This window comes from Ranitomeya imitator, chromosome 2 (assembly GCF_032444005.1).
Source record: "Ranitomeya imitator isolate aRanImi1 chromosome 2, aRanImi1.pri, whole genome shotgun sequence".
Taxonomy (NCBI): Eukaryota; Metazoa; Chordata; class Amphibia; order Anura; family Dendrobatidae; genus Ranitomeya; species Ranitomeya imitator.
In genome coordinates, this window is record NC_091283.1 from 135056140 (window position 1) to 135083438 (window position 27299).

At 46.9% G+C, this 27299-nt stretch overlaps 1 protein-coding gene across 1 annotated transcript in view; it reads left to right on the forward strand.

The window, feature by feature from the left end:
• The window catches only part of SLC7A3 (solute carrier family 7 member 3), a 47718-nt gene that overhangs the window by 14060 nt on the left and 6359 nt on the right, over window positions 1–27299 (forward strand). Inside the window, exons 3-7 of the mRNA XM_069747297.1 lie at window positions 5916–6074; window positions 9578–9743; window positions 9941–10059; window positions 18931–19153; window positions 21461–21600. Coding sequence (XP_069603398.1) covers window positions 5916–6074; window positions 9578–9743; window positions 9941–10059; window positions 18931–19153; window positions 21461–21600 — 807 coding nt within the window. The remainder of the gene's footprint in view (window positions 1–5915; window positions 6075–9577; window positions 9744–9940; window positions 10060–18930; window positions 19154–21460; window positions 21601–27299) is intronic.

A 27299-nucleotide genomic window follows, 5' to 3' on the forward strand; every position in this document is an offset into this window, starting at 1 on the left:
CTTCAACACCCTCATCATCTCCCTGTCCAATAACCCTAAACGTCTCTTTGACACGTTCCAGTCCCTACTCAACCCAAGAGAGCAGGCCCCAACCACGGATCTCCGTGCTGACGATCTGGCCAATTACTTCAAAGAAAAAATTGACCACATTCGACAGGAAATTATCTCCCAATCTCTTCATACCATGCAATGTCCTCCCTCCCCCACTGCATCTAATTTACTTTGAAGCAGTTACAGAAGAAGAAGTAAGCAGGCTCCTTGCATCTTCTCGCCCGACCACTTGCACCAGTGACCCCATTCCGTCACATCTCCTCCAGTCCCTTTCCCCAGCTGTCACCTCTCACCTAACAAAAATATTCAACCTTTCCCTCACTTCCGGTATTTTTCCCTCCTCATTTAAGCATGCCATCATACATCCATTACTTAAAAAACCATCCCTCGACCAAACTGTGCCGCTAATTATAGACCTGTCTCTAATCTTCCCTTCATCTCTAAACTCCTCGAACGCCTGGTCCACTCCCGTCTTACCCGCTATCTCTCAGATAACTCTCTTCTCGACCCTCTTCAATCTGGCTTCCGCTCTTTACACTCTACTGAAACTGCCCTCACTAAAGTCTCTAATGACCTACTAACAGCTAAATCTAATGGTCACTACTCCATGCTAATTCTCTTGGATCTCTCTGCAGCATTCGATACTGTGGATCATCAGCTCCTCCTCACTATGCTCCGCTCCATCGGCCTCAAGGACACCGTTCTCTCCTGGTTCTCCTCCTATCTCTCTGACCGATCCTTCACTGTATGTTTTGCTGGTTCCTCCTCCTCTCACCTTCCCCTTACTGTTGGGGTTCCTCAAGGATCAGTCCTAGGCCCCCTCCTCTTCTCGTTGTATACTGCCCCTATTGGACAAACAATCAGTTGATTTGGTTTCCAGTACCATCTCTATGCTGACGACACCCAATTATACACCTCTTCTGTTGTCACGCCGACCTTTTTAGAAAACACCAGTGATTGTCTAACCGCTGTCTCTAACATCCTGTCCTCCCTCTATCTGAAACTAAACCTGTCAAAAACTGAACTCCTCGTGTTTTCTCCCTCTACTAACCTACCTTTGCCTGACATTGCCATCTCCGTGTGCGGTTCCACCATTACTCCAAAGCAACATGCCCGCTGCCTTGGGGTCATCCTTGATTCTGACCTTTCATTCACCCCCCACATCCGATCACTGGCTCGCTCTTCTTATCTGCATCTCAAAAACATTTCTAGAATTCGCCCTTTTCTTACTTTCGACTCTGCAAAAACTCTTACTGTTTCACTAATTCATTCTCGTCTGGACTATTGTAACTCTCTACTAATCGGCCTCCCTCTTACCAAACTTTCCCCGCTCCAATCTGTCCTGAATGCTGCTGCCAGGATCATATTCCTCACCAACCGTTACACCGATGCCTCTACCTTGTGCCAGTCATTACACTGGCTACCCATCCACTCCAGAATCCAGTACAAAACTACTACCCTCATCCACAAAGCACTCCATGGCTCAGCACCACCCTACATCTCCTCCCTGGTCTCAGTCTACCACCCTACCCGTGCCCTCCGCTCCGCTGATGACCTCAGGTTAGCATCCTCAATAATCAGAACCTCCCACTCCCGTCTCCAAGACTTTACACGTGCTGCGCCGATTCTTTGGAATGCACTACCTAGGTTAATACGATTAATCCCCACAGTTTTAAGCGTGCCCTAAAAACTCATTTGTTCAGACTGGCCTACCGCCTCAATGCATTAACCTAACGATCCCTGTGTGGCCTATTTAAAAAAAAAAACAAAAAAAACAATCCGGTTCCTCGCATCATGTTCTCATTCACTTTATGCAGTTAATAGCCCTCTGTGTCTGTACTGTTACATACTTAGGCAGTTAACTGGTTCATGCAGCTTTACATGAACACCTGAGCCTTACACTATGGCTGGTCCGAATAACTAAAGCAATTGTTACCATCCACCTCTCGTGTCTCCCCTTTTCCTCATAGTCTGTAAGCTTGCAAGCAGGGCCCTCATTCCTCCTGGTATCTGTTTTGAACTGTATTTCTGTTATGCTGTAATGTCTATTGTCTGTACAAGTCCCCTCTATAATTTGTAAAGCGCTGCGGAATTTGTTGGCGCTATATAAATAAAAATTATTATTTATTATTATTATTATTATTATTATTATGTGGCTATAGCAATTGTGTGCTAATTTTATTATTATTTTTTTTTTTTTTTACGTAATTATAATTTTGTAACATTTATTTTTTTTATTTTGAACAGTTCACTTTTTGTTGATTCCTTGACTTATGATCACCTAAATAATGCGCTGCAGTTATACACTGTTAGAAATAAGCAAATTGGTACTTGGGCTCCTGGTCCAGTGGCCACTTGAGTAGGCCCAGCGCCATGTCAATCGTACGCCATGCCAAAACAATGCCCTGGGCCTACAAAGCCAGAGGCACCAGGGATGGTGGCAGGTACGTAGTGACTCCTGGCTAACAGCCATGGACTATTGTGGCCGCTGGGCTTAGGGTCCTGTGAATCGATTCCCTCATTTCTATATACTGTGTAATAAACCTGTTGGTGTGACACACGTGGTCCTTAAGGTCCTGTTGGGAAATTGGCCGATTCCCAGAACACGTACACATTACTAGAATTGCTTATAATTGTTTATCTACAAAAACAGGTATTCTTTATGAAAGGTGCCCATGTTTTAAGATGCCTCCATTTTTGGATCTAGCTTAACACCTCACAGGGTTTCCAATATCCGCCTCATTAGTGCAGTGTATGAAGGGGCCTGGCTGGTGGCTCATATTAATAAGCCTGTCCCCTCTGTCGCTGCTAATGCACTGACAGTGAAGAAGGCTCACTGAAATGAGCCAGTCAGCCGGCCACCTTCTCTATGGAGAGTGCTGTTCACCACTGGGATGGCGGCCACCGGCAACCAGGCGTCGTCTTGTATCTGTGATGTTCTGAGGGAACACTCGAATACCATATGCCTCCTGAAGAACTCATACCATGGGAGGGAAACGCGTTGAGGCTGACGCTGATTGAGCAGAGATAAAGCTGATCAAGCATGTGTAAGCGAAGTATATTTTATAGCTGCCAGATTGTTTTTATTATCCAGGCATAGTACAATAGAGAAGTGATCTATAGGAGCGATGAACAAGGAGAGGGTTTTTGACTGGCATATCAATACCCTATTATTCACTTGTTCTGTTTAAGGGCTCGGATGCTCTCACCACTGTTTATAATTGTTTTGCACTAATAGATAGATAGATATATCTATCTATCTACTATATAATTGTCTAAGGGTCACTTCCGTCTGTCTGTCTGTCACGGATATTCATTGGTCGCGGCCTCTGTCTGTACTGGAAATCCAAGTCGCTGATTGGTCGCGGCAAAACAGCCGCGACCAATCAGTGACGGGCACAGACCGGAAGAAAATGGTCGTTCCATACTCCCGTGGCGCAGTCAGTGTCCCCGGCGCCCGCTCCATACTCTCTGCGGCGCAGTCAGTGTCCCCGGCGCCACTCCATACTCCCCGTGGCGCAGTCAGTGTCCCCGGCGCCCGCTCCATACTCCCCGCGGCGCAGTCAGTGTCCCCGGCGCCGCTCCATACTCCCCACTCCATACTCCCTGCGGCGCAGTCAGTGTCCCCGGCGCCACTCCATACTCCCCACTCCATACTCCCCGCGGCGCAGTCAGTGTCCCCGGCGCCGCTCCATACTCCCCGCGGCGCAGTCAGTGTCCCCGGCGCCACTCCATACTCCCCGTGGCGCAGTCAGTGTCCCCGGCGCCCGCTCCATACTCCCCACTCCATACTCCCTGCGGCGCAGTCAGTGTCCCCGGCGCCGCTCCATACTCCCCGTGGCGCAGTCAGTGTCCCCGGCGCCCGCTCCATACTCCCCACTCCATACTCCCCGCGGCGCAGTCAGTGTCCCCGGCGCCCGCTCCATACTCCCCACTCCATACTCCCCGCGGCGCAGTCAGTGTCCCCGGCGCCGCTCCATACTCCCTGCGGCGCAGTCAGTGTCCCCGGCGCCCATTCCATACTCCCCGCAGTCAGCGCCCGCTCCATACTCCCCTCCGGTCACTGCTCACACAGGGTTAATGCCAGCGGTAACGGACTGCGTTATGCCGCGGGTAACGCACTCTGTAACCGCTGCTATTAACCCTGTGTGACCAAGTTTTTACTATTGATGCTGCCTACGCAGCATCAATAGTAAAAAGATGTAATGTTAAATAATAAAAAAAACAAAAAACCTGCTATACTCACCTTCCGACGTCGGACGATGCGCTCGCACCGGCCGCCATCTTCCGTTCCCAGAGATGCATTGCGAACTTACCCAGAAGACTTAGCGGTCTTATAAAATATATATAAAATAATGCTGTTTCGGCTGAGGTAATGGGTAATGTCAATCTAGCACTTTTAGGACAAATAGTATCTTGAATTTATCTACTTGATCTACTGCTGGTTCGTTTGGGGCACAGTGCAATAGAACCATAATCCTAATCTACCTAAACTGCTATGGTAAAAAGCAGTGAGAGAATCTAATGTTTTGTTTGGGCACAGTGCCATAGAACTACAATCTATGTAGACTGCCATAGCAAAAATAACTGACAAAAAGATTTTTTTTTTCCTCTAACAAAATAAGTCGTAATGCATCAGTAACGACTGTTAAAAAAATAAAAAAAAAAATTTGGCACAACTTATTGGCAGTATAAACCGTGCCCAAAATGGTCAAATAAGAGATAGGTAGGCTCTAGTTGATGGCCCAGAAGGCCACTCATTGCATACTGATTCTCAATTCCCTTTTTTTCCCCCCTTAATTGCATTTTTGCTTTTTGTTGACAATAAGTAAAGGGTAGTTTGTAGGGAAATCAAGGGTAAGGCTTTGTTGAGCGGGGGCGCCACTTGCGTGCCGTGGTAGGGTGCCACCCTCTGCAGACAAGGAGGGACATGTTATATAGGAACCGTGTAGGCTTCACCCCCCTTTTTCACTGAAATATTGACCAGAGTTTTTGACGTTGATGTTTGACTGTATAATGGTGGCATTGCTTCCAGAAAATGTCTTGGAACCCCCTGGCTCTATCTCTAAGGATTTTGTTGTGTGTATCCTAGTATTCCACAAAGGAGTTATGTTTATTGGATTGTGATATTAGTGTATATACACTTGTGGTTGTACCATTCTAGGGGCTTCTATGGACTATAGGGCGAGCCGCCGTTGAGTGGGGGTGCCATTTGCGTTGAAGAGGGTGCCAACCTCCGCTGTCAGGAAGGGTCCAGCTAGGGCTAATTAGGCTTACACCGGTTTAACCACCGCCTATGCTGTCACACCTTATACGGATTAGCGGTATTTCTATAGTTTTCGTTTGGTTTTTCTGACACTGTGTGGTTTGGGGATTAATTCCCCTTTAAAAAAAAAAAGATTTCAATAATAAAGGATATTTTTTAGAGGTATTAGTTTTTTTTTCAAATGAGTCGGCGGCCACGTGTACAGACACCTGTGGGGGTGGCCATGATCCTGTGGGGGATTTCTCAGGTAAGTAATGATTCTTGCGTCACATTTTATTATTTACTGTACTTCCTTTAGCCTAATTTACCAATGGGGAAAATCCACTTTTAAGTAACTGGAAATGTTGTGCTTGGTTAAAATACGCCTCAAAGAACACATTGAGTCATGGCATAAAAATCTTGTGCTGCTGATTATATAAGTAATGGCTTCCTCCTCCGGAGCTTCGGCAGCACACAGAGGCCTTTGTCCTTCCTGGGCGTCTGGCTCCTGAGGAAGTCTCTGGGGCAGCACGATATGGGCGAGGGGTCAGTGTCCACCCGTTGTCTTGTAAAGAAGAAACCTTAGTAATTTTGCCCCCTCTGTCTTGCCCTGACTCAGGTACCGCCAGCGTAGCCAGAGCGTGGAGCTCTACTTTCGATGATATCATCGGTAATCACATTAAGAATTTCTTCGTCGCGAGAATAAACATTAAAGTGGAAAATGTGTTGTCAGAATACCCGGATTTCTTTGCGCTTTTACTCGTGATCTTGCTAACTGGTAGGTATATTTTTTATAATGGGGGGGGGATAAATGGCTTACAATCTATTTATTATGTCCATAATTGATGGAAATCTACTGTTTTTCCGGAGCAGAGTCACTTTGTCCATAAGCTTAAAGAAGAACCATACTATATTCATTAACTCGTTAAATTACACATTAGGCATATTTTGGTGATATAAACTGTACTTCACGGACACCTTTTTCCTGTGCTCCGCCCATTACCTCTGCAATGATTGCCTGCCTATTAGTGACGAGCGAATGTGCCATCATAAGGTGTTATCTGAGCATGCTCGGGTGCTAACCAAATGTTAGACAGCTGTAATACATGCAGGAATTGCCTAACAAACAGGCAGTCCCTGCATAGGTTGCACTGTTGAACAGCCATGAGACATGCAGCCTTTGTTTTTCAAGCACGCTGAAGTCACTATTAGGACCCGAGCATGCTCAGATAACACCTTATCCCAGCACATTCGCTCATCATTAATGGCTATGGCTCACAAGCATTTTAGACGGACTTCAACGATTGTCGTATTGACAGATAAATAAGGAGTAGGGTAATAACTGCCCGATCAACGAGGTGCCATAATTACACTCTTATCAAGTAATAAATAAAGGATCTCTGTTGTAGAGACCGATTGGGGGGGGGGGAAGAAAGCGGAGCTCTGTGCAGACATTGAATAAGCCAAATTGTTTCTGCTTCTTCAGCAAAAGTTAATGAGGACTAATGACCTCATTAGGCTAATGACAGCTATTTCTGTTTGCTAGTTTTTGGTCCAACGGTGTTTATGACAAGACTTACATTCACAAATTGAAGATTGGGTGTGTAGTTGGTGCTGTCTAATTTAAAAAAAAATTAAAATAAAAAATGATAACTTACAAAAACCAAATACAAAAAAAAAAGGACATTCCTTTGAAGAGAGTTGGATATTACGGTAATTTTGTGCCTGAACAAATGTGTGTTTTTGGGTTTTTTTTAAACTAAATAAGTTACAAAATTCCTAATTTTAACGTTTGACTGAAGACTTCCATTTATCAGGACACATCCTATGTAATTTATTTTTTTTTCAATTGCATTTCTCTTTGGTCCTTTTTGTTTTTCTCTCCTGATGCTGGCCATCAAATCACAGTTCGGTGGTGTACACCCAGTTGGTGTAAGGTGAAAGTATGAATTATTACTGGGGGAATACCTTTGCAATGGAGGGGATATTAAAAAAAAAAAGAAAAAAAATTTAATGACTGTTGAATGTATAAAGCAGCCTCAACTGAATGAGTTTTTTGTTAAAAAGAAAAAAATGCAGTGAAATGTCCTCTTCAAGGAGCGTTGGAGGGTAATGACTTGGTATGGATGGAGCTGTAATTCTTAGCCCATAAAGCAAAGTTGACCCCAACGTCTTTAAAAAAAAATAAAAAAATCAAAAACTGAAATCCTAAAAGTCCTTTTGAATAACTCGAGTGCAAGTACAGGGAGAGGATATAAACTCTTTGGAGATGTTCTTGGTGGGATTTAAACCCAGGACCCCAGCGCTGCCGAGTGTTGGGGTGCTAATCACTGAGCCGCGGTGCTGCCCATCATTACAATATGAAGACGACAGCTGATCAGAGATCGGCCTATATTCTTTTTGCGTGTTTGCTAGATACTTTTTCATAGTCGCCATGAGAGTCGTGAATATCTTCGCAAGATCTTTAAAGGGACTGTTGGCACAGAATGAACAAACCAAGTACAGGCGCTTGGTGCCTCATCGTGGGGCCACTTGCTTGGTTTCCCTTTGTCTCCACCCTTCCCCCCGTTGATTGACAGCTCTGGCTTGTTAGACAAGGGTGGAGGTAAATAGAAAACAATCAGGTGGGAAGGTGTGCCTAGTTGTTTGGCCACCCATGATGCACCGAGCGCCTGTGCACAAAATAACTGTTCAAGCCCCTTAAGGCTAGGTTCACATTGCGTTAGTCCAAAAAGGGATTGCGTTCAGCGATCCCGCTAGCGCAGATGCCCGATCTGCGCTATTGAAGAACGGATTCTGAACGCTGCAAGCAGCATTCGAGGTCCGTCCGAAGTTAACGGGACATCGCTGACGCATGCCAAAAAAGGCATACGTTAGCGATGCGTTGGTTACATTGCGGTCAATGGGTGCGCTAACGGATCCGTTACATTGCGTTAATTGCGCCATGTAACGGATTCCGTTAGCTGACACCTACTAACGCAAAATGAACCCAGCCTAAAGGTACCGTCACACTAGACGATATCGCTAGCGATCCGTGACGTTGCAGCGTCCTGGCTAGCGATATCGTCCAGTGTGACAGGCAGCAGCGATCAGGACCCTGCTGTGCTGTCGCTGGTCGGGGAAGAAAGTCTAGAACTTTGTTTCGTCGCTGGACTCCCCGTAGACATCGCTGAATCGGCGTGTGTGACACCGATTCAGCGATGTCTTCGCTGGTAACCAGGGTAAACATCGGGTTACTAAGCGCAGGGCCGCACTTAGTAACCCGATGTTTACCCTGGTTACCATCGTAACAGTAAAAAAAAAAAAACACTACATACTTACCTACCGCTGTCTGTCCTCGGCGCTCTGCTTCTCTGGTCTGGCTGTGAGCACAGCGGCCGGAAAGCAGAGCGGTGACATCACCGCTCTGCTTTCCGGCTGCCCGGCGCTCACAGCCAGTACAGAGAAGCAGAGCGCCTAGGACAGACAGCGGTAGGTAAGTATGTAGTGTTTGTTTTTTTACTTTTAGGATGGTAACCAGGGTAAACATCGGGTTACTAAGCGCGGCCCTGCGGTTAGTAACCCAATGTTTACCCTGGTTACCAGGGACCTCGGGATCATTGGTCGCTGGAGAGCTGTCTGTGTGACAGCTCTCAAGTGACCAAACAGCGACGCTGCAGCGATCCGGATCGTTGTCGGTATCGCTGCAGCGTCGCTTAGTGTGACGGTACCTTAAGGGTACCGTCACACAGTGGCATTTTGATCGCTACGACGGCACGATTCGTGACGTTCGAGCGATATATCCGTGACGTTCCAACGATCTCGCTGTGTCTGACACGCTCCTGCGATCAGGGACCCCGCTGAGAATCGTACGTCTTAGCAGATCGTTTGAAACTTTCTTTCGTCGTCTAGTGTCCCGCTGTGGCGGCATGATCGCATGGTGTAACAAAGGTGTGCACGATATTGTATACGATGTGCGCATAGTAACCAACGGCTTCTACATCGCACATACGTCATGAAATTATCGCTCCAGCGTCGTGCATTGCAAAGTGTGACAGCAGTCTACGACGCTGGAGCGATATTGTTACGATGCTGGAGCGTCACGGATCGTGCCGTCATAGCGATCAAAATGCCACTGTGTGACGGTACCCTAAATCTAGACTGGTCAGATCTGAGCACTTGTCAGTGGTAGATGCGGTAGATCGAAGTTATTATTTCTTTTTGTTTTCTGTTACTGGACTTTATTTCAGATTACTTACAATGTGTCACATATATATATTGTTTTTGTTGGGTTTTTTTCAGTGTTGTTGGCTGTCGGTGTAAGTGAGTCTGCATGGGTTAACAAGATCTTCACAGCGATCAATCTTCTGGTGTTGGCCTTTGTCATCCTGTCGGGCTTCCTGAAGGGTGATATTAAAAACTGGAATCTTGCTCAGGAAGATTATGATAATGTTAACGTATCGGAAGGGTAAGTGTGTTTCCGTTGGCGGCTCAATGTCCGTTTTACATGAAAAACGGATTATTGCCAAGTGGCCTGTGTTTCCTTTATGGGGTCTTCTGCATTATGAGTATTTTGCAGGACTGGAGATCTAGCAGCCCTTTTAAATAGCAGATCAGTGATGCTGTGAATCCTTTTCCTAACCATTACTTGCTCTTTTATTACAGCACAGAAGTCGGTTCCTTTGGTTCTGGAGGTTTTGTTCCTTTTGGTTTTAGCGGAGTTGCGTCTGGAGCTGCAGCGTGCTTTTATGCATTTGTGGGATTTGACTGCATTGCCACCACAGGTAAGGAGCTGGATGCTGATTGTACTAGATAATGGTGAATTGGTGGCTGGCCATGTACATTATCACTTCATTCTCTCTAGTTTTTGCCCCCTCTCCTTCCGTTGATGCTTTAAGTTTTAGGTTATGTTCACGCGTTGCGTTTTTTGCAGCATTTTTTTTGTTTTTTGGGCACTAAACTTTATCAACATGCACAAGAGACAATAAGAAGGCAGCAAATCCTGCTTTTTGTAAGCAGCATCTTTAGTGACGAGAGATGTTTTTTGTTTTTTTTTCTGTTTTTTTGTGCGGGGGAAAAAAACGCAACGTGTGAACATAGCCTTATTAGAAAGGGAAAGCCTTTTACTACCTTTTGGATGAAAAGCTCTGTCATATGCATGGTTTGGAAATCCAGTTGGGTAATGAAAATCATTCCCTAGTTTTGTACATTTTGTAGGACTCATAAATTTGCATTTTGTTTTAGAGAAAAAAAAATGGATTTGCGAATACCTGATGGAAATGGATTGAAGTTTTAAACAACGTATTTAGCTGCTAGAAAAAGGACAACATGAATGTTATTCTTTATAATGTACCTGATCGCTTTCTGGCAAATGGGAAGTTGCATTTCCCAAGAAATATTTCTGAATGTTTCTTTAGACGTGCGCTGTGCCTTTGCTCTTGTATTTTTCCCTGAAACGTATGAATAACTTGATAATGTCACTACACTAGCTGACCCTGCCTTGACAGTGTCACATTGTGTCCATATGCTATCGACTGACAAGGGCAGAGGTAATGCCACATTGTGAATGTATTCAGACATTTTCAGGAGGATCAGGAAAGGCTCCAGAATGTAAAGAGACTTCAGGCATTTACTAGTGGAAAGGTGATGAGCGAGGAGTTATCTGAGCATGCTTGTGTCCTAATTGATTATTTTTCATGCGCGGGCATGCTCGTGTCCTAATTGATTATTTTTCATGCTCGTGTCCTAATTGATTATTTTTCATGCTCGGGCATGCTCATGTCCTAATTGATGATTTTTCATGCGCGGGTATGCTCGTGTCCTAATTGATTATTTTTCATGCTCGTGTCCTAATTGATTATTTTTCATGCTCGAGCATGCTCGTGTCCGAATAGATTATTTCTTTATCGCCTCTCATTGGGGGACACAGGAACCATGGGGTGTATGCTGCTGCCACTAGGAGGCTGACACTATGCAAATAAAAAAAGTTAGCTCCTCCTCTGCAGTGTACACCCCACCGACTGGCATTATACTCTTCAGTTTAGCTTAGTGTCAGTAGGAGGTGGACACGGGTCTTTCATTAGACCCTTATCTACCTCAATGTGTTCGTCGTTTCTTTTCAGGTTTCCGGAGGGATACAGGGTGAGCAGTCACACCTGTAGTCCCACAATGCGGACTATGAGTACGGCGTGTACTGCCACCCCGTATCCTCATAGATCCCTCTCCAGGACCAAGAGCCTAGCACACAAGCGTGCTTAGAAGTCCGGTCCTGGCTCCGTCCCCCACCCACTCGCCTTCCAGAGCCTGTCGGTTGGAGGAGACGAGGACGTCCGTCTCCACCACGGACGTCTAATACTTTCCACGCTTTAAGGTTAGTACCGGACGGCGTGGGATTTTAGGTGAGTATTTTTTTCCCCTAATCAGCTCTCCCACGGCGCCTTACAAGCGGATTCCTTCCTTTCCTGCGGCTGCATCTTTACTGTGCGGTGCGGTGCCTTACAGGCAGCCGCGCTGCTATTTCTGCGGCCGCACTTCTATTACTGCGGGCACTTTTCCTGGCATATCGTTTGCCCTGATGTCCGGCAGCTTCCCCTCGGTGGCCGCACTTTTACAGGCAGTCACACTGCCTTGTCTGCGGCCGCACCCTTTCACCCTGCGGCGCGGCTATCTGGGGGGGCCGTACCTTTTAGGAGCCTGCTCGCGGCCCGCCGTTCTCTCCAGCGGCCGCCGCAGCCTTCTAATATAGACCCCGGCGGCAGCGCTCCCCTTTCTATGCGGCGGCTGCCGTGCATCTTAGCCGGGCAGCGCCCGCCCCGCTGTTTACCTCCAGCGGCCGCCGGCTTCTAATCTAGGCCCCGGCTTTTCCGGGGCCTGCTTCCGGCGTCGGCGGCAGCGCTCCCCTTTCCATGCGGCGGCTGCCGCGCCTCTTAGCCGGGCTGCGCCCGCACCGCTGGTTACTTCCGGCGGTCGCCGGCTTATAATTTAGGCCCCGGCGCTTCCCGGGGCCTACCTCCGGTGCCGCGCTCCGCCCACTTCCGTTTTAATCGGGCGGGCTTTCTCCCGCCCGACAATCTGTCCGGCGCCATCTCAGCTGACTCCTCCCCTTCCTCTACGCCGCTGCTCGGCATCTGGATTTTAACTCATCGCGCTCCGCACCTTCCTGAGCGCACATCATGCTCGTCCTTCCAGCGGTCACCATCTGCGCGAATTGCAGCAGGGGCTCGTCTTCTCTCCGGAGATCCACCGCAGCTGGACAGCTTCCTCTACTTGGTATCCGTTTTCTCATCTGCCGTATCTGCACTGCAGACTGACACCCCCCTCTGCTCCGCTGTCCCCTAACCCTCTGGCTTTTCTTCAGATCTCCGCTCTGTCAGGCCTGCAGCAACACAATTATTCCTACCGTCCGAGAGTGATATGCCTCCTCTCTGTCACAATCGGTGGCCGATCTAACACGGGTGTCTCAAATTTTGGTGTCCGTGCTGGATTGATTACCTCTGCAGACCCCCGCAGTAGCCAGCGGGTCACAGGAGCCTCCGTCCGAGCCCTTCTTGATAAGCCACAAAAGGTCCAGACAGGAACGTCGGTCTGAGTCCTCTTCTCGCTCCATCTCGCCACACGGTTCTCCTCTGCGGTAGGCGTCCTCCTCCCCTGAGTCAGGCAAGGCGTTCTCTGGGAAGGTGCCCTTTCTTATGCCCCCTCGGATGATATTTCGGAGCTGGATTCTAACCAAATCGCCACTATGAGGGATATGGTTCAGAATCATTGGAGCTATAAACCAAACCTGTGGCATCAAGGATCCCTCTACGGAACCCGCAGATCCGGCGGTTTCGTTTAGACGGGCTAAACCACCTTCCAAGTTTTTTGCTCCTCATCCTGAATTCGAGAAAATCATGAACAGAGAAAGAGCAAACCCGACCAGTCGTTTTCAGAGTGGAAAACGCCTTGGTGTTTTGTATCCTTTTTCTCCAGAACCTACCGCCAATTGGACGGTCTCGGTGGATCCCCCGGTTTCCACGGTGTTCACAAACACGGTGCCTCCACTGTCCGGCGGAGCATCTCTGAAGGATTCTAACGACAGAGTTATAGAATCCTTCGCGAAATCTGCCTTGGAAGCGGCTTCAGCGGCTCTATGTCCAGCTTTTGCTTCCACTTGGGCCTCAAAATCCATCTCAAAATGGGCCAAGGATCTACGGCGAGGTATCCTGGACGGGGCGCCTCCCGCGCAATTAGCGGAACTTGCCAACCAGATTTCCCACGCCGGTGAATACCTGGTCTCCGCCTCCCTGGATGTCGCGTCTTGTGCGGCTCAGGCTTCCAGCAATGCCGTTGCCATCCGCCGGACTGTTTGGCTCAAGGCCTGGCAGGCGGACTTGTCTTCCAAAAGTCCCTCACTAGTCTGCCCTTCCAGGGCTCTCGTCTCTTTGGTTCCCAGCTGGACCAAATCATTAAGGACGCCTCCGGGGGTACAAGTTCTCTTCTCCCCCAGGCTAAGCCTCGTCGCCCTCCTCCTAGATGGCACTTTTGCTCTTTTCGGCCTTTTCGTCGCTTCGCTGCGTCAAGCTCCCATTCCCAGCAGCAACAGAGGCCACAGGCACGTCAAGAGAAGAATGCGGTGGCCTTTAGGCCCACTCCGTCCTGGCGTCCTCGCTACTCCCAGGGTAGATCCTCCAGACCCAGGACTGGAAGATCCACCTCCGCATGGCTCTTGGCAAGACTCCAGCCCAACTCCCAGGTTGGGCGGCCGTCTTCTCCTTTTCAGGGACGTCTGGTTTTCCGCAGTAGAGGACGCAGGGGTCATTGAAATTGTATCCTCGGGATACAAGATAGAGTTCACCTCCCGACCCAGGGATCGTTTCTTCCAATCCCGTCCTCCAAGAGATCCCGCTCTAGTTCCGGGCTTCTTCGCAGCCATCGCTTCTCTGCTCAAATCCGGGGTAATCGTTCCCGTCCCAGAGAGAGAACGGTTCACGGGTTTCTACTCGAACCTTTTTGTGGTACCGAAAAAAAGACGGCAAGGTTCGCCCCATTCTGGACCTCAAATTGCTGAACAGGAGAGTTCGCCTGAGACACTTCAAGATGGAATCCCTTCGTTCGATAATTGCTTCCATGGAGGCCCAGGAATTTCTAGGCTCAATAGATATCCAGGACGCCAACCTCCATGTCCCGATATTTCCCGGACATCACTGTCTCCTGCGCTTCGCAGTGCAACGAGAACACTTTCAATTCGTCGCCCTGCCGTTCGGTCTCGCAACAGCGCCAAGGGTGTTCACGAAGATCATGGCGGCGCTGATGGCCATCTTGAGAGTCAGAGGCTTGGTCCTATGTCCATACCTCGACGACATCCTCCTCAAGGCTCCGTCCTTTGCTCAGGCTCACGAAAGCCTGTCTATTGTTCTCGACACCTTAGCCCGTTTCGGGTGGCTGGTCAACCGAAAGAAGTCCTGCCTTATTCCTTCTCAGCGCATCATCTTTCTGGGCATGCTTTTCGACACTCGTCAGACCAGAGTCTTCCTTCCCAAAGACAAGAGATCCACTCTTTGTCGGGCCATACGCTTGCTCCAGGGTCCTCGGCCTCCCTCCCTCCGATCGGCCATGAAGGTTCTGGGGAGGATGGTAGCTACATTGGAAGCGATTTCTTCGCCCAATTTCATTCGCGACCTTTTCAGCAAGCCATTCTGTCTCAGTGGGATAGGTCTGTCTTCTCCCTGGATCGGCCGATCAGACTCTTTTCTCGGGTCAAACGGTCCCTCAACTGGTGGCTGACGTCACCTCTCATCTCCCAGGGCAGGTCCTTCCTTCCAGTTCACTGGCAGGTGGTGACAACGGACGCCAGCCTGTTCGGCTGGGGTGCAGTTTTTCGCCACCTGACGGTTCAGGGCCGTTGGTCGTCGCAGGAGTCATCTCTGCCAATCAATGTCCTCGAAATTCGGACCATCTTTCTGTCCCTCCGCCACTGGGAAAGGATCCTCAGTGGCCTTCCAGTCCGGATCCAGACGGACAACGCCACGGCTGTGGCATATGTCAACCATCAGGGGGGGACCCGGAGCTCCTTGGCCCTTGCCGAGGTATCCAAGATCCTCCTCTGGGCAGAGGCAACGGTTCCGGTGATATCCGCGGTGCATATCCCCGGCGTGGACAACTGGGCCGCCGACTTCCTCAGCCGCAAGAGCCTCGCGGCAGGGGAATGGTCCTTGCATCCGGAGGTCTTCCATCAGATTTGTCTTTGATGGGGCACTCCGGACGTGGATCTCACAGCGTCTCGAATCAACAGGAAGGTTCCGCAGTTCGTCTCCAGGTCCTGTGATCCTCTCGCAGTGGGCGTCGATGCTCTGGCCATTCCTTGGTCTCAGTTCGAGCTGCCCTACCTGTTCCCACCCCTTCCATTTCTTCCCAAACGGTTGAAGATCAAAGCGGAAGGGGTGTCGGTCATCCTGATCGCCCCGGATTGGCCCAGGAGAGCTTGGTTCGCGGAGCTCGTCAACCTTCTCGCGGACACTCCCTGGCGCCTTCCAGACAGGCTCGATCTGCTGTCCCAGGGTCCGATCTGCCACCCGAATTCTCGGTCGCTCAGTTTAACGGCGTGGCTGTTGAGACCGCGGTTCTAAGAGCGTCCGGCCTTTCAGTCCGGGTGATTCACACCATGATTTAGGCTCGGAAGCCTTCGTCTTCCAGGATCTACTACCGTACCTGGAAGGCTTACTTCCGTTGGTGCGAATCCAACCGCGTTCCGCCTATGGTTTTTTCCCTGCCTTCTCTTTTGGCCTTCCTTCAGGCAGGACTGGATTCGGGCCTGGCTCTTAGCTCTCTAAAGGGCCAGGTTTCTGCGCTTGCCATACGCTTTCAGAAGAACTTGGCCTCTCGGCCACAGGTTAAGACCTTCTTTCCAGGAGTAGCCCACGCTGTCCCGCCGTACAGAGCCCTTGTGGACGCAGAGGACTTAAACCTGGTACTGGACGTTCTGAGGGTTTCCCCCTTTGAACCTCTTAGGGAGATTCCTCTATCGGTTTTATCTTGGAAGGTGCCCTTTCTTGTGGCCATCACGTCTATTCACGGCGTTTCCGAGCTGGCGGCCCTGTCTTGCCGTCCTTTGTTTTTGGTCATTCGCCAGGACAAGGTGGTCTTCCGGCCTCCACCTTTTCTTCCTAAGGTGGTTTCCACCTTCCACCTCAACGAGGACATCATTCTACCTTCCTTTTGTCCAGCTCCGACTCATCCTCTGGAGCGATCGTTGAACAAGCTGGACCTCGTCAGGGCAGTGAGGATCTATCTGGACAGAACGTCCACTTTCCGGAAGACGGATTCTTTTTTTCGTCATTCCTGATGGCACGCGCAGAGGCCAACCGGCTTCTAAAGCGACTATTGCTCGCTGGATCAGAATGGCAAATTTGGAGGCTTACCGGGTCAAGAACAGAGTGCCCCCTCCTGGGATTAAGGCTCACTCTACCCGGGCAGTCGGCGCCTCCTGGGCGGTGCACCACAGGGCTTCCGCCCTACAGCTTTGCAAAGCGGCAACTTGGTGTTCCATCCACACGTTCGCAAAATTTTACAAGGGCCATACCTATGCTTCGGCGGACGCCGGCCTAGGCAGAAGGATCCTGCAGGCAGCAGGGGTGAGTCCTCTGGCCTGATGGAAGTCTGTTTTTCCCGCCCTAGGGACTGCTTTGGGACGTCCCATGGTTCCTGTGTCCCCCAATGAGAGGCGATAAAGAAAACAGGATTTTTGGTTGCTTACCGTAAAATCTGTTTCTTGGAGCCTCCATTGGGGGACACAGCTCCCTCCCAATGTTTCTCAATTTCTATGTTCTATGACTGTTCTCACGTTTACAGTTCTCAAGTTTCTGGTTATGGTTTTCAACCTTGTTATTTATCTCCTACTGCTTTCTCACTAACTGAAGAGTATAATGCCAGTCGGTGGGGTGTACACTGCAGAGGAGGAGCTAACTTTTTTTATTTGCATAGTGTCAGCCTCCTAGTGGCAGCAGCATACACCCCATGGTTCCTGTGTCCCCCAAAGGAGGCTCCAAGAAACAGATTTTACGGTAAGCAACCAAAAATCCTGTTTTTTCATGCGCGGGTATGCTCGTGTCCTAATTGATGATTTTTCATGCTCGGGCATGCTCGTGTCCTAATTGATGATTTTTCATGCGCGGGCATGCTCGTGTCCTAATTGATGATTTTTCATGCTCGTGTCCTAATTGATTATTTTTCATGCTCGTGTCCTAATTGAGTATTTTTCATGCTCGGGCATGCTCGTGTCCTAATTGATGATTTTTCATGCTCGGGCATGCTCGTGTCCTAATTGATTATTTTTCATGCTCGTGTCCTAATTGAGTATTTTTCATGCTCGGGCATGCTCGTGTCCTAATTGATTATTTTTCATGCTCGTGTCCTAATTGATGATTTTTTGATGCTCGGGCATGCTCGTGTCCTAATTGATTATTTTTCATGCTCGGGCATGCTCGTGTCCTAATTGATTATTTTTCATGCTCGTGTCCTAATTGAGTATTTTTCATGCTCGGGCATGCTCGCGTCCTAATTGAGCATGCCCGAGCATGAAAAATAATCAATTAGGACGCGAGCATGCCCGAGCATGAAAAATAATCGTGTCCTAATTGATTATTTTCCATGCTCGTGTCCTAATTGATTATTTTTCATGCTCGTGTCCTAATTGAGTATTTTTCATGCTCGGGCATGCTCGTGTCCTAATTGATTATTTTTTCATGCTCCGTCATGCTCGTGTCCTAATTGATGATTTTTCATGCTCGTGTCCTAATTGAGTATTTTTCATGCTCAGGCATGCTCGTGTCCTAATTGATGATTTTTTGATGCTCGGGCATGCTCGTGTCCTAATTGATTATTTTTCATGCTTGTGTCCTAATTGAGTATTTTTCATGCTCGGGCATGCTCGTGTCCTAATTGATGATTTTTCATGCTCGGGCATGCTCGTGTCCTAATTGATTATTTTTCATGCTCGTGTCCTAATTGAGTATTTTTCATGCTCGGGCATGCTCGTGTCCTAATTGATTATTTTTCATGCTCGTGTCCTAATTGATGATTTTTTGATGCTCGGGCATGCTCGTGTCCTAATTGATTATTTTTCATGCTCCGTCATGCTCGTGTCCTAATTGATGATTTTTCATGCTCGGGCATGCTCGTGTCCTAATTGATTATTTTTCATGCTCGTGTCCTAATTGAGTATTTTTCATGCTCGGGCATGCTCGCGTCCTAATTGAGCATGCCCGAGCATGAAAAATAATCAATTAGGACGCGAGCATGCCCGAGCATGAAAAATAATCGTGTCCTAATTGATTATTTTCCATGCTCGTGTCCTAATTGATTATTTTTCATGCTCGGGCATGCTCGTGTTCGAATTGATTATTTTCAGCGTGCTCGGAAAAAAACGAAAATGCTTGACTTACTGCGGCTGTATGTCTCGCGGCCGTTCAACATCTGTAACCCATGCAGGGATTGTCTGACAAATGGGTAATTCCTACATGTGTTGCAGCTGTTGAACAGCCACGGTGAGTCGAGCATTTTTTTTTTTTTTTCGAGAATGCTGAAAATATTCTATTAGGACACGCGCACGCACACTCATCACTGTTTATTATTCATCACCATATTGCAATATACCCTTGTAAAATGTTATTTCATTCCAGGGGAAGAAGCAAAAAACCCCAAGCGTTCTATCCCAATCGGTATCATTGTTTCACTCCTAATCTGCTTTGTGGCATACTTCGGAGTATCTGCCGCACTTACACTCATGATGCCATACTACTTACTGAATAAAAGAAGTCCCATCCCGGGAGCGTTTGGGCACGTACAATGGGAGCCTGCTCGTTACGTCGTATCTGTGGGGTCTCTATGTGCCCTCTCAACAAGGTAAAGTGTTTTAAGGGGGAAAAATAAAATTCTAAAATTTCAGTCTCTTTTGGTTGCATACTTATGTGTCCTATAGATTTCACGCCCTTAAACACTAAATGGTGCACATGTATTTAATGTGGCAAATTATACCGTTAGGATTTACATGTGCATAATCTGGGTGATGTTGGTAATTCCAGATATGTTATTTCCATCCCTAAGGAATTAAATAAAAAGCTTTCTGTTCCCAAAAGTGGCAGCAATGATAACTACAGCTTGCATCTGCACAAAAGAAAAAAATAACAAAACACACAGCTTTGTCTACTACGTAGAAAATGTAAAAAATGTATTTATGGCTTCAGAAAACACTGTCTCCAGGTACATACAGTTTACTTAAAACCTGAAGCAAAACAAGCTGAGCTTTACGCTCACTCCCTGTCTCCAGCGCTGAGTCTCCGCTGCTGCTTTTGGCGTCTCCTATTGGCTGCAGTGCTGATGTCACATAATCGGTGAAGTCACTGATTGGCTAGAGCGCTGCAGACAATAACTCGCCGGGAGTAGCAGCCGAGACTCAGCGATGGACTCTAGAACAATGAGTCCTGCACAGTCCCCTGGGGACAGGGGTTTTCTGAAACCGTTAAAAGAACCCTTTAAAGGGCTAGTCCGAAGGCTAAATAAATTTTCATCTAAATCTGTGTAGTCACATAATAAATAGTGATGAGCGAATATACTTGTTGCTCGGGTTTTCCTGAGCACGCTCGGGGGTCCTCAGTGTTGTTTTATTGCTCGGAGATTTTTTCTTGCCGCAGCTGAATGATTTACATCTGTTAGCCAGCATAAGTACATGTGGGGATTCCCTAGCAACCAAGCAACCCCCACATATACTTATGCTGGCTAACAGATGTAAATCAGCTGCGGCAAGAAACTAAATCTCCGAGCACTAAAAAATAATCGGAGGACACCCGAGCATGCTCGAAATCTCAAGTAACGAGTATATTCGCTCATCACTAATAATAAAAACTAATTTCTAGTTATGCTTGCATTAGAAATTCCCTATCCTTCCCTAACTACACGATCTATCTGCTATTGTATTTTTTTTCCTTACTTACTGTGTGATGACGCTTCAGTTGAGAATCACAGTACATGCTGGGATGCTCAAACGAGTCGTCATCAGGGGGCAGAAACTACGGTCACTGCTGCAGCCTTTGCCCCCTCCCTGAAACATAGCTTCATCGGGGCAAAAAGCCACAACTGCCAGAACACATCCTACAGATTTCCCATACTTTCAAGTCTGTAGAATACACATTGAAGGCTGGAATTGCATGACACTTCAGAAGCCATTTTTTAGAGCTAAACACAGGAGTGAATGAGTGTCTGTGTTTTTTCCCTTTTTTTTTCTTATTGGAGCCACTTCTAATTTTTGCTCCAGAAAACTTTATTTCAGCCGTGGCTTTAGCAGAGGGGGTTCTCTGAGGGCGTGTACTTTGTACCTTGCATGACGTTGACCAATCATATGCAAGAGGCATAATGCTGGGAAAGATAGAACACTCCCTTAGAAGGTCAGAAGAACATGGCATAAAATGATACTGTCATAATGTCTACACTTGTGTAAAGTACAGCAAAGTTGAGTGCGATTACAAACACCTCCAGCTTTCATCTCCCAGCAGTCACTGTGGTGGGAGGGGCTTTAGAGCCGAACGGTGTGATTATAAACATCTCTGCAGCTTTTTTATCACAGAATGGTCAGCTCTGCTGTATCCCCCTCCCTTCACTGACTGCCATGAGATGAAAGGTGAAATCATTTGCAATCACACTCATGTCACACATGTTCTCTCAGGCATATTCTTCTTTCCCTTGCATTACACATTCTGCTTATGATTTGGCAATGTCCAGAAGGGGAAAAATACCTCACACCCCAGAGACAAATCTCTGGTAACATCCCGCTTATACCATAATCCTTTTAAATTATACCTTAATCCTTATAATTAATGTCTCGGCAATGGAGATGATGTGGCCAGTTTAACATGTCCAAACTGGTGACCAGTCCTCTAACATATTTAAGTGCTGTTAAGCTAAACGGCAGGGGGAAAAAAATGTTCAGTCCTCTAGAGAGACTCTTCAATGATTAAAATGTGAGTGGGGGAAAAACCCCAGTACTTACTGGAATCTCACTGTATATCTAATTTTATTTTTATTTTAAGAAAAATGTCAGTATCCATATTAGATGTATAAACCGGTTGTATAGAAACTGTTAATACATTGGAGATTGTTATGATGTGGAAATGCTCTTACTGTATTAAGTATGTTTTTATTTAATGGTTTTTACAGTTTATTGGGTTCCATGTTTCCAATGCCACGTGTTATCTATGCGATGGCTGAAGATGGACTTCTCTTTAGGTTCCTAGCTAGTGTCAATAAGAAGACAAAGACTCCACTGATTGCAACCATTGTGTCTGGTATTGTGTCAGGTGAGAATGTGTCTCCGTAACCCTCTATTGTGTATATTCTAAGAAAACATGGTGCTCGTTGGTCTTGTATAGCCGCCAATCTGTTGTGCATCCACTTTATGGCCGTGTTCTGATTTGTTTTATTTTTAAGTTAGGATAGGCTAGGACTGTCCCAATGGGTACACCTTGTCGTGGTTGAATGGCATTTTTTTTGTCAAAATAGCATTAAAGGTAATCTGTCGGCAGGTTTTTGGTATATACCGTATTTACTCGAGTATAAGCCGACCCCCCCCCCCCCCCCCCCCTCCTAATTTTGCAACAAAAACTGGGATAACTTATCGACTCAAGTTTAAGCCTAGGGTGGAAAATGCAGCAGCTACTGGTACATGTCAAAAGTAAAAATAGATACCAATAAAAGTAAAATTAATTGAGACATCAGTAGGTTAAGTGCTTTTGAATATCCATGTTGAATCAGGAGCCCCATATAATGCTCCATACTGTTCATTATGGCCCCATAAGATGCTCCATACAAAATAGGCCCCATATAATGCTCCATACAGTTCATTATGGCCCCATAAGATGCTCCATCTACAAATATGCCCCATATAATGCTCCATGCAGTTCTTTATGGCCCATAAGATGTGCCATATAATGCTCCATGCAGTTCTTTATGGCCCCATAGATGCCCCATATAATACTCCATGCAGTTCTTTATGGCCCCATGTAATGCTCCATTTTATGCTCCATGCAGTTCATTATGGCCCCATAGATGCCTCATATAATGCTCCATGCAGTTATGTCCCCATAGATGCCCCATATAATGCTCCATGCAGTTATGGCCCCATAGATGCTCCATATAATGCTCCATGCAGTTCTTTATGGCCCCATATAATGCCCCATATAATGCTCCATGCAGTTCTTTATGGCTCCATATAAAGCTCCATATAATGCTCCATGCAGTTATGGCCCAATAGATGCTCCATATAATGCTCCATGCAGTTATGGCCCCATAGATGCTCCATATAATGCTCCATGCAGTTCTTTATGGCCCCATATAATGCTCCATGCAATTATGGCCCCATAGATGCTCCATATAATGCTCCATGCAGTTATGGCCCCATAGATGCTCCATGCAGTTCTTTATGGCCCATAAGAAGTGCCATATAATGCTCCATGCAGTTCTTTATGGCCCCATAGATGCCCCATATAATACTCCATGCAGTTCTTTATGGCCCCATGTAATGCTCCATTTTATGCTCCATGCAGTTCATTATGGCCCCATAGATGCCCCATATAATGCTCCATGCAGTTATGTCCCCATAGATGCCCCATATAATGCTCCATGCAGTTATGGCCCCATAGATGCTCCATATAATGCTCCATGCAGTTATGGCCCCATAGATGCTCCATATAATGCTCCATGCAGTTCTTTATGGCCCCATATAATGTTCCATGCAATTATGGCCCCATAGATGCTCCATGCAGTTATGGCCCCATAGATGCTCCATATAATGCTCCATGCAGTTCTTTATGGCCCATAAGAAGTGCCATATAATGCTCCATGCAGTTCTTTATGGCCCCATATAATACTCCATGCAGTTCTTTATGGCCCCATGTAATGCTCCATTTTATGCTCCATGCAGTTCATTATGGCCCCATAGATGCCCCATATAATGCTCCATGCAGTTATGTCCCCATAGATGCCCCATATAATGCTCCATGCAGTTATGGCCCCATAGATGCTCCATATAATGCTCCATGCAGTTCTTTATGGCCCCATATAATGCTCCATGCAGTTCTTTATGGCTCCATATAAAGCTCCATATAATGCTCCATGCAGTTATGGCCCCATAGATGCTCCATATAATGCTCCATGCAGTTCTTTATGGCCCCATATAATGCCCCATATAATGCTCCATGCAGTTCTTTATGGCTCCATATAAAGCTCCATATAATGCTCCATGCAGTTATGGCCCAATAGATGCTCCATATAATGCTCCATGCAATTATGGCCCCATAGATGCTCCATATAATGCTCCATGCAGTTGTGGCCCCATAGATGCTCCATATAATGCTCCATGCAGTTCTTTATGGCCCCATAGATGCCCCATATAATACTCCATGCAGTTCTTTATGGCCCCATGTAATGCTCCATTTTATGCTCCATGCAGTTCATTATGGCCCCATAGATGCCCCATATAATGCTCCATGCAGTTATGTCCCCATAGATGCCCCATATAATGCTCCATGCAGTTATGGCCCCATAGATGCTCCATATAATGCTCCATGCAGTTATGGCCCCATAGTAACATAGTAACATAGTTAGTAAGGCCGAAAAAAGACATTTGTCCATCCAGTTCAGCCTATATTCCATCATAATAAATCCCCAGATTTACGTCCTTCTACAGAACCTAATTGTATGATACAATATTGTTCTGCTCCAGGAAGACATCCAGGCCTCTCTTGAACCCCCCGACTGAGTTCGCCATCACCACCTCCTCAGGCAAGCAATTCCAGATTCTCACTGCCCTAACAGTAAAGAATCCTCTTCTATGTTGGTGGAAAAACCTTCTCTCCTCCAGACGCAAAGAATGCCCCCTTGTGCCCGTCACCTTCCTTGGTATAAACAGATCCTCAGCGAGATATTTGTATTGTCCCCTTATATACTTATACATGGTTATTAGATCGCCCCTCAGTCGTCTTTTTTCTAGACTAAATAATCCTAATTTCGCTAATCTATCTGGGTATTGTAGTTCTCCCATCCCCTTTATTAATTTTGTTGCCCTCCTTTGTACTCTCTCTAGTTCCATTATATCCTTCCTGAGCACCGGTGCCCAAAACTGGACACAGTACTCCATGTGCGGTCTAACTAGGGATTTGTACAGAGGCAGTATAATGCTCTCATCATGTGTATCCAGACCTCTTTTAATGCACCCCATGATCCTGTTTGCCTTGGCAGCTGCTGCCTGGCACTGGCTGCTCCAGGTAAGTTTATCATTAACTAGGATCCCCAAGTCCTTCTCCCTGTCAGATTTACCCAGTGGTTTCCCATTCAGTGTGTAATGGTGACATTGATTCCTTCTTCCCATGTGTATAACCTTACATTTATCATTGTTAAACCTCATCTGCCACCTTTCAGCCCAAGTTTCCAACTTATCCAGATCCATCTGTAGCAGAATACTATCTTCTCTTGTATTAACTGCTTTACATAGTTTTGTATCATCTGCAAATATCGATATTTTACTGTGTAAACCTTCTACCAGACCATTAATGAATATGTTGAAGAGAACAGGTCCCAATACCGACCCCTGCGGTACCCCACTGGTCACAGCGACCCAGTTAGAGACTATACCATTTATAACCACCCTCTGCTTTCTATCACTAAGCCAGTTACTAACCCATTTACACACATTTTCCCCCAGACCAAGCATTCTCATTTTGTGTACCAACCTCTTGTGCGGCACGGTATCAAACGCTTTGGAAAAATCGAGATATACCACGTCCAATGACTCACCGTGGTCCAGCCTATAGCTTACCTCTTCATAAAAACTGATTAGATTGGTTTGACAGGAGCGATTTCTCATAAACCCATGCTGATATGGAGTTAAACAGTTATTCTCATTGAGATAATCCAGAATAACATCCCTCAGAAACCCTTCAAATATTTTACCAACAATAGAGGTTAGACTTACTGGCCTATAATTTCCAGGTTCACTTTTAGAGCCCTTTTTGAATATTGGCACCACATTTGCTATGCGCCAATCCTGCGGAACAGACCCTGTCGCTATAGAGTCCCTAAAAATAAGAAATAATGGTTTATCTATTACATTACTTAGTTCTCTTAGTACTCGTGGGTGTATGCCATCCGGACCCGGAGATTTATCTATTTTAATTTTATTTAGCCGGTTTCGCACCTCTTCTTGGGTTAGATTGGTGACCCTTAATATAGGGTTTTCATTGTTTCTTGGGATTTCACCTAGCATTTCATTTTCCACCGTGAATACCGTGGAGAAGAAGGTGTTTAATATGTTAGCTTTTTCCTCGTCATCTACAACCATTCTTTCCTCACTATTTTTTAAGGGGCCTACATAGATGCTCCATATAATGCTCCATGCAGTTCTTTATGGCCCCATATAATGCTCCATGCAATTATGGCCCCATAGATGCTCCATGCAGTTATGGCCCCATAGATGCTCCATATAATGCTCCATGCAGTTCTTTATGGCCCATAAGAAGTGCCATATAATGCTCCATGCAGTTCTGTATGGCCCCATATAATACTCCATGCAGTTCTTTATGGCCCCATGTAATGCTCCATTTTATGCTCCATGCAGTTCATTATGGCCCCATAGATGCCCCATATAATGCTCCATGCAGTTATGTCCCCATAGATGCCCCATATAATGCTCCATGCAGTTCTTTATGGCCCCATATAATGCCCCATATAATGCTCCATGCAGTTCTTTATGGCTCCATATAAAGCTCCATATAATGCTCCATGCAGTTATGGCCCCATAGATGCTCCATATAATGCTCCATGCAGTTCTTTATGGCCCCATATAATGCCCTATATAATGCTCCATGCAGTTCTTTATGGCTCCATATAAAGCTCCATATAATGCTCCATGCAGTTATGGCCCAATAGATGCTCCATATAATGCTCCATGCAGTTATGGCCCCATAGATGCTCCATATAATGCTCCATGCAGTTCTTTATGGCCCCATAGACGCTCTATATAGCCACATGTAATGCTGCTGCACTAAAAGAAAAAAAAATGACTTGCTCACCTCTCGTCGCTGCTCCTCAGCGTCCCGTCTCTCCGCACTGACTGTTCAGGCAGAGGGTGGCGCGCACACTAATACGTCATCGTGCCCTCTGACCTGAACAGGCCGTTGCAGAGGACGCGGAAGATGGAGCGTCGGTGGAACGCGGAAAGGTGAATATGACATACTCACCTCCTCCCAGCGCTCCTGGCGCGGTCCCCGCATGTCCCACGTCTCTGGGAGCCGCAGCTTCTTCCTGTAGTGAGCGGTCACGAGGCACCGCTCATTACAGTAATGAATATGCAGCTCCACCTCTATGGGAGTGGAGTCCATATTCATTACTTTAATGAGCGGTGCCATGTGACCGCTGAACAGGGGAAGAAGCTGCCATGCCCAAGGACCGTGGAACATGCGGGGACCGCGCTGGGAGCAGGTGAGTATTTGACAGGCGTCGCTCCCCCTCACCCGCTGACCCAAAACAAACCCCCCACCCCCGCCGCCTTCTATGACTCGAGTATAAGCCGAGAGGGGCACTTTCAGCCCATTTTTTGGGGCTGAAAATCTCGGCTTATAGTCGAGTATATACGGTAATCTGAAGACAGCATGAGATGGGGGCTGAGACACAGAATTCAGGGATTTGTCGTTTGTTAAAGTGTGTGTGTGTGTGTGTGTGTTGTTTTCCAACTGTGAATGATTTCAGTAAGAGATTAACATTGCCAGACTAGTTCGGCAATGCCCTCCTGTGATAAGCAGCTCACTGTCTATGAACATTGTACATACAGAGCCTGGTGGGGGCGGGGTTAGCTTCCTCAGCTCTGCTTCATTCTAAATCTAAAAGCTCTGACTGTGTCAAAACGGCTGCATGCAGTAATCTGTGCGATACCTCGTTGGATTTAGCTTTTCCATACATTAAGCTGCTCTTGGATGAGGTAGTTAAAAGGGAATCAGTCTGCAGG